Source organism: Anomalospiza imberbis, chromosome 4, assembly GCF_031753505.1.
Source record: "Anomalospiza imberbis isolate Cuckoo-Finch-1a 21T00152 chromosome 4, ASM3175350v1, whole genome shotgun sequence".
NCBI classification, from domain to species: Eukaryota; Metazoa; Chordata; class Aves; order Passeriformes; family Viduidae; genus Anomalospiza; species Anomalospiza imberbis.
This window is the reverse complement of record NC_089684.1, coordinates 31728273-31741384: the sequence shown is the minus strand read 5'-3', so window position 1 is coordinate 31741384 and position 13112 is coordinate 31728273. Positions and strand designations below refer to the sequence as shown.

At 37.8% G+C, this 13112-nt stretch overlaps 1 protein-coding gene across 1 annotated transcript in view; it reads right to left on the bottom strand.

The window, feature by feature from the left end:
• ARHGAP10 (Rho GTPase activating protein 10) overlaps positions 1 to 13112 on the bottom strand; it is a 137692-nt gene that overhangs the window by 36091 nt on the left and 88489 nt on the right. Inside the window, exons 17-18 of the mRNA XM_068187809.1 lie at positions 12952 to 13057; positions 12170 to 12329 (exon numbers count right to left, since the gene is read on the bottom strand). Coding sequence (XP_068043910.1) covers positions 12170 to 12329; positions 12952 to 13057 — 266 coding nt within the window. The remainder of the gene's footprint in view (positions 1 to 12169; positions 12330 to 12951; positions 13058 to 13112) is intronic.

Below are 13112 nucleotides of genomic sequence, written 5' to 3'. Positions count from 1 at the left end.
TTCCATGTATGCATTGACTTACAGCCACTTATCATCACTTTTCTATTGGCAGGTACAAGACTGTGCTGGTACAAAATAATCAAGAAAGGACATATTCCATGAAAACAGTGGAGAAATTATCATATTCCCAAAACTGGGCAGCAGTGGCCCAGAAGCCCATGTATGGTGTGCACAGGAAAGACTCAGTGGAAACATTACCTTCCTTTCCAATAAGTGAATGTTGCACGGGAGAGGTAAAAATGCTCTAATTTGAAGTTCCCCATCCCAGCATTAGGAAAACTGTATCCTCCTCCTTCACATGCCTACAAACAAGGGACTACGAAAGAGCGCCAAAATAGCAACTCTCTAAAAACAAAATGTTTACAAAGAACAGAGGAAGCTGTCCAACCTGGTTCTCCCCAGTACAGACACAGCAGCACTCTCAGGCAGTGACAAAGCTCTAGTTGTGCTCCGAGTTCTAAAGCCATTTCTTAAAACATGATGCAATATATAACAGTGAAATCTAATGTGCACCTCCATGGCACTTGGCTAACAGTACCACACTGCCCCCTTATGTGTAAATATAAGGCTAGATTGAGCAGGTTTGGGCATAAATATTTGCCTCTGAAAAATTCAAAGGTACCAAAACTTGAAATGCCACTTTTCCATGGACTAAGCACTGCATTTGGGCTCCCTGGCAAACAACTCTCTGCCAAGAGGTTTCAGCATGTTGTTTAGTATGCCACATTCCACAGCTGTGTTTATTTCTACAGCCTTATCCATGGATCTCTGCTGAAACTGGTGAGAAGAACAAGTATTTCCCAGGAGTACTTCATAAGAGATGAGCTTTCTTGTATGCTTCTAGGTGACTTGCACAGGTGGCAGTGAATTTCTTCAGTGTTTTTAGTCATCTATCACAAATATTGCAATATACTCTTCCAAAACTATTAGTATGAAAAATTAGAGTCACAAAGGCAAAAGACAAAAAGACTTTTTGCTCTTTCAAGCAGTTCATAGTTGTGTTCATCCCTACTTGGGTATCTTTTTTTGTCTTTTTAGTAGGAAAATAAAATACAGCCCAGCCCTAATGAAACATTTTTCAGCAGCAGCAATCTTTCTGTTGTAGGCCAAAGCCTCAGCTTATACTACAGTTTTGCAAAGGAGAGCATCTGAAAAGCAAGCAGAACATCAACCTCTGCCTTCAGAAGAGCACATACAGCATTCAGCTTATCTTTCTTGCTTTGTTTTCACTTAAATAAAGGAATGAGTTTCATCATAGCTTGGATATTTGTCTGCTGCACTGACAGAAGCACTGTTAGGTATGCCTGAGAATGAGGGGATGGAGAACTGCTTTATTTAATCTGTGGCGAGAAAAGTTGGTTTTGGTTTTATTCAAATTTGCTTCTAACTTTATGAACTATTTAAACATCACTGAAGATAAATGTTTCATGGCTAATAAAAGATGCCAGCTGTGAGTGACCTGTTGTCAGAAGCCCAATGCATGCACACAGAGGACTGAATTCAACATCACAAACACACAATATAAGCACCTGAAATAGTCCCAGCAGTGCTGTGTGGGGCCATTTTGTGCACAAAAGCAAGTCAGCATGGGACCACAGGTGAACAAGTTTAGGAGTACTGTCCTGCACTACAAGCAGCTGCTATCAGATGCATGGCAAGGCAATCACACATATCCAATTGGAGGGAAAGTCTCCCAAGGAAGAACATATTGGAATGTGCTATTTAAAAGATGATTGTTTTGCTACTCAAAAAAACCACGCTCCCTGAAGGTCAGATCTACCACTATCACTCATCTGGACTGCAGAAGTCACCACAGCTTAGACTAATTCCTCTAATAAAGACAAGAGTGAGGTATGCTCATTGACTTACGTCATTCTAGAAGCGATAAAATATACTAAGCCAACCTCAAAGTTTAAAGATCTCACGCTCACGTCCAGTGTTAACACAGTTTTTGACACTGTGGTAAATCTGCATGAGATTTATAGACTATCAGTTCTCTATAATTTAGTCCTCAAAAGCACTGGCATCCTGCTATTGACCTACCTGGGAGTAAACTCTGAAGTTAAGTGTAACAATTTACACTTGGGAGAAGACTAATATATGTAGCACTCAAAATTTTAATCCAGCAACAAATCCCTCTGTTAGTCAGTCCCAGTTAGTCCACTATTATAAATGGTTCTTTAGGTCTGATCTTATATGAAAGCAAAATTTCAAAGTGCACACTGAATGAACCAGAGGATGAATCTCCAAACCTGCAGCGTAAAAGTTACAACAAAAAAGATGAAACTCTAGTGGAGCAATTTAAAACTCTAAGTCTGACCTATTTCTCTCTCTATGTAGGAGTATAAAATGGATGCTTTACAAGGCTAAACAAACCACAAACCATCTTGGGCATACAGCACTAATAACAGCTCTGTCTAGAGCAGTGAGCACAAGATCATCCCTACATAGAACCATTCCAGTCCCGAAATCTGTGTCCCACAGTGTCTGTGGCAGCATTTCTTCAGAGTAATGAGCCAAATTCAACATATTATCGTACTGCATTCTACCAGCAGATCCACATGGCAGCAGCCCAAGCAATTTTGTCAGATTCCCCTTAATCTGCAACAACAGTGTTGGACTCTAGGTCCTGAGCTTTTACGAGAGCCGATTTTAGATATTGAAAAAACCCATGGCTGGGAGGATTTACCTTGGCTTATTCCACAAGTTTATGACTAGAGGTATAGCTGTACATGGAAATGTAGATTAGATTCTGCTGCTACAAGAGAACACCGATCTGTTCGGTCTGGTCTCAAGCAGAACTAATTAATGAATTTCAGTATGTTTGCCAGCAATTACTTTAGGAAAAGACCAAGACATCAGGTCATCTCTGTCTGCTTTGTTTCACTGGGGTAATTAAAATTTCCTCTAAAAATCAGTGGGAAGCAAACAGCAAGGACAGAGTGGGATGAAAAAGAGGGGAGAAAAAAACTGGAGGCTTAGTAATAGAGCTAATGAAGATAAACTTATAAGAAATCAGCTTAAAGCAGTGCCATGGTTTTGTTTCAAGACAAAACCCCTTATCAGTCTCATAACACATGTTCTCTCCAGAACATGCATCTATATCCTTGGAATACACAAACACAAACCAGAGCACCAGAAGACACTGTGTAATGCAAAGGAAGCTAGAACATGCAAGGTTATTCCAATTTTTCTGGAATTCCACTAGTGGGATAGGCTCCACTACTACATTCATATGTTGTAGAGAAGAGTATTTCTCATGACAAGAACAACCTAAGTTTCTATCTGGGCAATTTCCCTTCAATACCATCTTGATTTGCCATTGTTAAATAAAAGATACAAACACAGACACTTCCACTAATGTTCACTGAATAATATAAAACACCATCCAGCTATGGCACATGTACTGCTCTCCCTTTACACATTTTATCGCCATGGTACTCCTTGCATTTCCATGACAACTGGATATAATAAAGGCTGATCAAAGAATATTTTATACATTAGCAGTTAATGGGATAGTGCAAGAGGAGCTTATCACCATGGTCTTTCCTTGACTTGACTTCTTTTCAATGTAATGCAAGGCCAGTTCAGGTTAAACCCAGCAATCTGCATAAAATCAAAAATTATATATTTATATTAGAGACAAAAACACTAAAAAAAGGCCAACTGTCTTTGTGATTCACAGTGTGCTCTTACTCAGATTAATTTTCAACATTTTTTTCCTCTTAGGATAATGAAGACAGTGGTCGTACCCTGATTTTTGCCATTTTCTGAAACCAAAGCAATGATGTCTTTTATGTCAAATTACAATTTTAGTGTAGACAAAAGCATTTCAGAAATTGCAAGGTAAAAATAAGCATCCTAAAATACTACTACAATAGTTTAGCCACTAATTATAACCACTAGCCACTAATTGCACACTAATTGTAGTCCATTTTTTAAAAGCAAAAACCACATTCAATAACATGAAAAGTTCTAGGGTTTTTATTCCCTATTTAAAGGGATTACAGAAGCTAATTGGAGCTATTAAAAGTTTAATCATAATAGAAGTTACAAAATATCAACTTCTAGAGCACTAGGACAAAAGTTTTATTTCAAAACTGATTTCTGCACCAATTCTAACAATTTTAAAAAACTTCCAGAGTACTGAACTCTTTTTAAAAACTATCCTTTGTTACTGTAGTTTCTTACTGCTTCATATTTTTACTTTACTATGGACAATGTTAGATCAACATGGTTTTAGTCAAAGTATCTATTTCTTTTTCTTGTTCACAAACACAATTCAATAAACAAAAACTACATGCACTAGGAATTCTTGATATCTCAACAGAATATGTGTTCAGTGTGCAAAATGAGATTAAAGTTGATTACTTCTAAAATTTATATTCAATATTTTTTAAATGTTTACAAAATTCTCCAAGAAAAATTATCAACAACTTCATCAGAATTCTGAAATAACTTACCTCCCAAATGTTACCTTGGTGTCCACTCCACTGCAGGTGTGCCTGCCTCAAATTAGCTATCCTGTCTTTTGCATTTCAACACTTACATACTGTAAAATATGATTTGCTGTGCACTGCTTTCTGTGAGATTGCACAAGATGCAGATTTTCTGAAGCTTTGGATTTGGAGGCTTGAATTCCGCTACAAACCACAAAATACCTTTATACATTATTCACAATCATTATATTGGGGGGTGGGGGGTAAAATCAGATCCAGAGCTGAAAACTACATGTGACTCAGTCTCTAGAGGGTCACCAACCAGACAGCATCAATAATGCTCTTGATGCTGCCTGGCACACACTGCTGAATTACAGTGCAACAGAGGATGCAGCCTGGAAAGTAACCAGGTATAAGTCAAAACAAGAAACAGGAATCATCCTTGGCTGTGAGCCAAACCCCAAAGCTCTCTAAATAAATAAAAATTGAATCCATCCAAGACAACCTTTTCTTCATTGCAAAGGTATCATTTGCTGAGCCCATCTGTCTGGCAGCCGGATCACCCCTAACTAAATGAAACGCTGCTTACAGGGATTTGTGATCTCCTTTTGACTGGAGTATCTGCTATCTGTTCTTCTTATACAAGAACAACTACAGATCTGGACAATCTGCAAACTACAAGAGTGACAAAAGAACCCAGGGAAGTTTTAGACAGATCTGATGTATCAGTAGACTCTAACAGCCACTCATTTGCCCTGATTGCGTTGAACTGTGTAGTTCAAGTTTTGGATGCAGTGAAGGAACTAAAAAGCCTGCAAGACACAACACTACAGTCTGGAGGACAGCTGCAAAGGAGGGGAAGAAAAAAAAGAAAACCATACCAAGGTTAAAAACACGTATCCTTTGATCGCTTGCGAATTACGAGTTTGTTGAGTCAGCCTTTCTAAAAGTAGCACTCCTGATACAAAGACTGCAGCTTCCACCGTATCACATCGCGCTCCACCTTTTAACAATTCATGAGAAGAATGCTCCTGATGGCAGCCCATTCTCTGCTCTCAACCAATCCATTTTAGCCATCAAGGGAAATGAGAGTTAACCACATACCAGGCTGGGAATACCTCCACATTTGTCCACTGCACCAGCAGGAGCAGCAGGTTCACATTCTCTTCTGTGCTCACCTACTCTTAACTCACACCAAGGAGCGTATTCTAAAAAGGTTATCTTTCCCTGTTACACATAACAGCTATGTGTATCTTGTTTAGTTATAGGAACTACTTAAAATAGCTGAGAAATGCCTTAAAATTAAAAGATTGAATAATCAATCTAATTACCTTGATTTCTAAAACATTACACACTTCTCAAAGGAAAATAATGCAGAAGAAGAATGTTTGCATGTATTTTCTCTTACAAAGAGTGTGAGAAGTCCTAAGAAAATTAAAGATGGCACTTGGAAACCTAAGTCAAGACCAAGCAAAACCAACAACTATGGCCAAACACAGCACAGGTATCTCCCCTTCATTTGTAAAAAATATATATTTATGTAAAAACATATATGTACATGTGCATATACAGACAAAAACCCCATATATATATATATATATATATATATATATATACACACATCTATTTTACTGCAGATTTTATGAACAAATAGTATAATTGAGTATAAAAACCCACATTTTACCCCCTACCACACTGTCACCAAACAAAGCATAATAATTAAATGACAAGATCTTCAAGATTATTGCATATGACACAGTTCCAACTGCAGCCAACCCTGTAGTCTCACCAGCATCTTTTTTTTCACAGATATCCTTGCTGCCATTACAAGCATTTATACCATCATTGCTTTTTCAAGTATTTTCTGCTCATTGTTTTTGTTAAAATACATTTTTTACCTTGCACTATGACTATAGGCTCTTTGGAGATAAAGAACACACTGTTCTACTGTATGTCTAAATGAAATATTGATGCTTTATTAGTGCAAGAAGCATGCACTTGAAAATACTGGAAATAAAAGTATTATCAGCTGACTGCCACATATTTTTAATACAAAAATGTTTAATGGTTTGAAATACACTAGCCCTTCTGGTAAGGCAAAAGCTAACTGGAATTCCAAAGAGTACATGCAAAACACATCACACAGTTTCTGTATAAGAATTCACTTCCTAAACTTTTCAGAACCACTGCAACTTTTCCCCTCTTCATGCTCCTTGCAATATCTTACAGAGTATTTTCTTCTACCAACAAGATTTTATTTAAGAACATCCATTTTGGCAGTCTCCATAAGGACTTCTCCCTTGCTTCCTCTTCCATACATGCAAGCACAGCACCCTGACCATCAAGACAGAAGCAAATATTAGTCACTTGAATTCCACTCCTTTAGCATCCTTTCTCCTTACTAACTTAGGAACATTGCTTGTGGGCAGCACAAGATGAGACCTCTATCACTTTGAAATTTTGTATGAAGTAGAGAGAGGTTCCCCCAAATTAACTGTAAAGAAGGTAGGCAAATCAAGAAGTCAGAAATCTATATACTATTGCTATGTGCCATGTATTTGTAGTACAGCATCTCGAGCAGGTCTCTTCCACCCCTGAGACCATGACTTTTGTTTTGATTTTCTTTATTAATATGATATGATTTCTCACAGTGCATGTTTTGTTTCTTTTGGAACAGTCTAGCAGCATACCAATCCAGGTATTGATCCAGACTGCTTCTAATATCATCAACTGCAGTCACAAACGTGAGTAGAGATTTGATATTCAGTCTTCTTTCTATGCATACACCACATTTAGAAAACTGGAGTCTTTTAAACAAACAAACAAAAAAAAATTGCAGTCAATTTACCACATGTGTGTGTCTCATATGGAAGGGCTTTATGCTATCTAAAGTGCAGAGAAAGGATTTAAAGAGTTTGCTCACACTACAGTGGAACAAAAGAGCTGCTCTGTTCCTACTAGAACTTGTTTGTTGTGTCTGTTGCCCTTTCTGCTTGAGACTTAGCCAATGATTAAGGCATGTAATTAGAATTAATGACACTTCAGTGACACTTCTGATTAGTTACATGCTTCAAGTTCAGCATGTGCTGAATACCCTCCTGAATACCCTCACGTGTTTTTACCACAAACTCTGTGCTAACGGAGATCTTTTAATGTCATTTTTCCCCACTCCAAGTCCAACATTTGTTGACTTGAGAAACATTCAGCTTGTGGAGGTTTCAAATTGCTGCACCACAGTGAACCACCATAATTACACTGCACTGCTTCTTGGTTCTCCTTTGCAGCCAAAGGTAAAGCAACAGGAAAGCTGAAATAAACCCTCTTTAATAACACTCATGTGTCCCTTCAAAAGATCTCCTCTGTTGCCAAAAAATAGTCTTAAGTTTGTGTGGTGGTGTGGCATTCCACCCTAAAGCATTTACCTGCAACAGAACTGCTGGATTGCCCCGGGGAGACTCTGCTCCTTCATGCTCTGAAACAAACTGACTTCATCCACTTCCATTCCTTCTGTCTCACGAATGTTGCATGTATTATGCACTGCAATACGTTTTAAGACAAGATTTTTCAAGGATTACTACATGAAGTTGATGTTGGCTTAAGAGCTCAGTAGTATTAAATTCTTCTCTTCCTTTTTTAGTTTAAAAAAGAAATCATGAAAGTGCCCAAAGTACAAAAAAAGTATTTCATTAAAAAATTCCCCTTAAAACTGTTTTGAACATATCAAAGACATTTGTCTAAAATATGTAAAACCCTTCCCCTTTACAGAAAGTCTGATAGAGAAAAGGTATCTGCCCTATATATAGGAAATACTGAGCTTTTCAGCTTGAGTGTCTTTGAGATAATTTTGCCCATAGGTTGTTTGAATTTGAGAAAAATATGTATTTTATGAAGTCTATTCCCTTTCCTCAGATTCTGGTCTTCCAATCTCCAGAAGGTACTTCTAGGTCTAGCCCCTTGCTTTTTTCCTTCTAATTTTCTTTCATTGTAATTTTAATCTTCTTTCTGTTTTTATAATCTTGCTATTTGTACTCACTATTCTTTCCTCCCCCATATGCTGGTTTAAATATTCCAGTCCCACTGAGATTTTTATTCCAACCTCCTCCCTCATCTTCTTTCATTTCTTAGACTTTTTTTTATCCTGATGCCTTTTTTTTTCCTTCTTAAAATAACGTTCAGGGAATAGAGAAACCAAAATGGCTCACCTTACCACTGAGGCATCTCTAAATGGCAAATAAACAAGCCCTCTGAATAGTGACATTCACTCCAATGAGATGCCAAAACAATATAACAAACAGCAAGATAAATATGTGCATACTCTTCATGCTGCCATGGCATGGACCCTTCTTCCTCACCACAAGTCAGAGAAAAGACCAGAAGAGCTGAAATGTCCAAGATTTCCAATCTGTTAAGCCCATGGGAAGAAAAACTAATTGAAACCCTTGATACTCATTTGGAGGAGGTAAAGAAGAGAAATCAAAACCTTTTTTTTGGGGCCAAGTTGACTAAGACTTCATTAGAAGATTACCTAAACGCCAAGATTGCTCCAGGCACTGTACAAGCACAGCTGCAGTCAGCTCCTGAGCTTGTTACCTCAAAGTAAAATAAACATAATGATGAGACACAGACATGAATTTTCTTCTGTAGTGAACAGAAAGATACAGGACACAAAATCCGGCTGTCCTTCCCCTATAGCCATAGGACATAAGCAAAGCAAGACATTTTGCAGGTCTAATTATCCTCTGGATTGTCCTTGCTTCTACAGCAGGTGGCTCTAACAGTACTAAGTAAAATATCTCTGCTTGGGTCTTGCTTTTGTCTTTTTCTTTCAAAGCAGAGATCTGCTTGTGCAGCTCACCTTCTAAGTGGGCACTGTGAAATACTCTGCCTGACAGAGACCTGCCTAGAACTGACAAAAGCTAAACAATTCCCTCCCTAAAGTTCTTCTATCCCTTCCTATTCTTAATCATTGTGCAACATATCAGGCTGTATGGTCTAGCTTCAGTGTTCCAATTTCAGCATTTTGCAAAACATCCCCTCCCCAACACACTGCAATTGGTTCATAGACATGGATTGGATACACATATGCAGCCCATAAACAAGGTGGAAGTGGTACTGACTGGTTTCTAGCCAGCAGGAAATAAATATACGTATCAACAAAGCTTAAAAATAAATTTAAAAAAATAAAATAAACAAACAAAACCAGCTTATTCACTAAGCATGATACTCTTATCTTAGGGCAAGTCATTGTGTTTAGGTTTCCACAGATTCATTGCACAGAAATTCTCTAATTAGAACAAAGAGTGATGATATTGGAATGACCGCACCAGGATTTTAAAACCAGTAACACAATTATGTCTCCTCCTAAAAATGAACAGTGATTCTCATTCAATAAAGCTATCCATAAAACACATAATGGGCATTGATGGAATTTAAAAATATTTGAGGAATCCTAACCATTTTTTACCATTCTGCCTACCAGGTTTCTGTATTTATACCAGAAATGCTGATGGCTCCTGCCTCTACAATTGGAAAGTTTGTTGGTCATTTCCTTTGCTACAAGGGAAAAGAAGTGCCTCTCTGCAGAGTACCAGAGCTGGAAATTACATATGCACCGAGTGTGAAGGGTCAGTGCAACTCCATCTTGACTCCATCACTCTCCTGCAATTCCAAACTTTGCTCCTATTAGCAGAAGCTGCTAAAAATTAGCAGAGTTGGAGTAGTGGCTGAATGAAATATTTTAAAATATTTTAACCCACAGCCAGTGACACTTCCTAGGACTTCACCAAGGCTATAAATAAAAATATCTAATGCAAGACTCTCAGAAAGTCTGAAATGCATAGAAATTTAAAATAACAACATAAAATGAACATTAAACGGGCAATGACCTTGCTTGCCTTTAAAATTAAGTCCTTGGTCTGCTCTAAACGAAGAAATGTCACTTGTAAAAGCAGCATACTCAGTTTGACGATAGAATTTTTGCAATGCCTCAACACACCTCTCCATTGCCTTTGCTATAAACACACAGAGGTCACACACTTGGGGCTGCCTTCCATTTTGGAAGCAGGTCTAGAATGGGAGGGGCTGCTGCAGGCAGACCACTGATGACAAGTTCACTGTTAGAACTGGCAGTGAAATGGCAGAAATCCCTTAAAAAATTATACCCTTCTAGTTCTAAAGAAGGCATAAAACCAAGAAATTATGGAAAATGATGCAGTATTATACTGATGTACTTTCCATTCCTCACTTCTCCACATTTTCAGAGGAGCAAGAAAGGCCACTAATGTTTCAAATGTAAAACTGATGTCCAGTTTTAAGAGACATGTGACTGAGCTGGCATAAGAATAGGATGGTGCTAATCTGTGGTTATTTGAATAAACACAACTCAACCTCCACATGTTATTAAAATTCCCTGGCTCTGCTTGCTCTCTCTCGACTTCCTTTAATTTGTGTGATCACCTCAATAGCTTTAAAATCATGAGCTCAGCTGCAAGATTTACTTTCATTTCTGAGATCCAAAATTAATACCATGGCTTACAGCTCTTGGAATATTTATTGCTTAGAACTTGAGCCACATGTGCAGCCCAGTATTTTTCCAACAGACCGATACCATATCTGCCCAGTGTGGGTGTGAGGACACCATTACACCCTAAGTCAACTAAGGCAACAAAACCCACTATGTGGACACAGCTATGCCAACAGCAGCTTTGCCCAGCCTGTATCAATCAGGGAAGGAGCATAATTACATTGTCAGAAAAGCTTGAGACATATATTATTTAGAGTAGATAACACTTGACTTAAATAGCCAATTTCAACACTGCTAACCTTTAAAGGAAATAACAATTGTAATGCTCTGAGTGCTTAAGAAAGGAGAGAGGAAAAAGCACATCTTGGGATTTTTCCAAAGCACTTTTTTTTTTTTTGACAGTAAGAATGAGGGTGATGCTGTCCATCTCTCAGTACAAAGTACCTTAAACATCGAGTTACAGAAGTCAATTTAGACACAAGGGACCCCCAAATGAGTACCCAAATAAGGAGACAAGTAAATTACTTTCCTACTATTTTTATTTTTAATTTCAGATCCCAGATTAACATGCAGTGATATCCTGAACAGTACCTTGTACATGTGAGGCACTTTAGTAACTGGCAACTTTAGTAACAGAAGCAACAACAATTTCTATTTTCAGTACTACCTCAAATACAAAGGCTTAAAATAACACACATTCAGCTGAAAACAAAGGAAGTGTTAATACCTGGCTCTCTCATAATGCTTTTTACACATAAAATTCAGAGTACAGTAAAGTCGTCTTTTTTACTCTGGGAACTCTGAGATAAAATGAAGACACAAAACAATGAATTCAGACCCTGGTCAAAGTGATGAAAGAGCTCTGATGGAAGAGCTAGAAACTGAACCTGGGCTTCCTCTTTTCTAGTTTTGTATCACTTTTGCTATGAAAAAAAGCAAATGCAAATATCATAATGCAAATCAACTGGTGTACTATGCACACAGAAGCACTACTACTGCCATGAAATATGCATTCTGAAATGTCAGTTCACCCATGAACAGGAATGATTATCAAGGATAAATAACCAAAAGCATACAGTGTATAGAAAATATTATTTAGAATTAAACTATTAATTTAATGTCATGCTTAATTCCTTGCTTAACCCCATTAAGGCTAGCAGATTGTTTCAGATAATGCTCAGAAATGTGAAAACGTAGCAAAACTTACCTTCTCGTGATTTTCTATCAGGATTTCAACTACAATATTCTGAAACTTCAGGTCCATGATAGCTGCTACAGTTTCTTCCTGTGGCCTCATTAAGGTTGGTCCAAATACCACCCCCAGGTTTGCCACAGTCATTAGATTCATCTTGGCATGCTTTGAAACACTTTTTGAAAAGAATTGAAGGAAAAAACAGGAAATGGGTTATGAAAAATTTCCATTACTGTTGGAAACTGCAGTCTACGAATGAAAACATTACATTTCCTTAATCTATGTTTTAGAAGTTTGTTTTGTGCAAAATTTCTCCAAATAAAGTCTTACTAAGTTCTGGAAAGCTGAAAATCCCTTCTTCCACTGGCATCTTAAAAATAAAACCAGCCTCTTACTGAACTTAAATATATAAAATGCACTTAGCCTTGGACCAGGGCAAGTGTGAAACCAACTTAAATTTGCTAACAGATCTCCACTATTCCTTCTGCCAGAATTTGTGAAAAGAAAGTATAACGTTCCCTTTCTCACTTCAATCAAACCCTCAGCTGCTGGCAGGACTGCTAAAGTAAATACTTCTATGGCTTCATTAACGTCTTAGATTTCTGTGTTTCCCGCCAAAATATGCACAGCGTGAGTCAAATGTCTTGTCTGTTTTTGCACATTTGGTTCTTGGGGTTGAGGATGACAGCATCAAAATGGGCTTTAGCTCCAGCCACACTTCACAAAAGCCCTTTGTAGTTAAAGAAAGGTAAAGACAAGAATTCTGACAAGGTAGGAAAGCAGGTCATAGCACTCACTTCGCTAAATGTTTCACCAAAATTTCCAGCATCTCTTTGTTCTTTTCTGGGAGTCTGTGGACCAAGAAGTGAACAGCATTGACTCGAGATTCCGGACTCCCACTTTCTATGGGATATAGAAATAAATATCACAAAATAAAATTAAAATAAAATGAGATCCA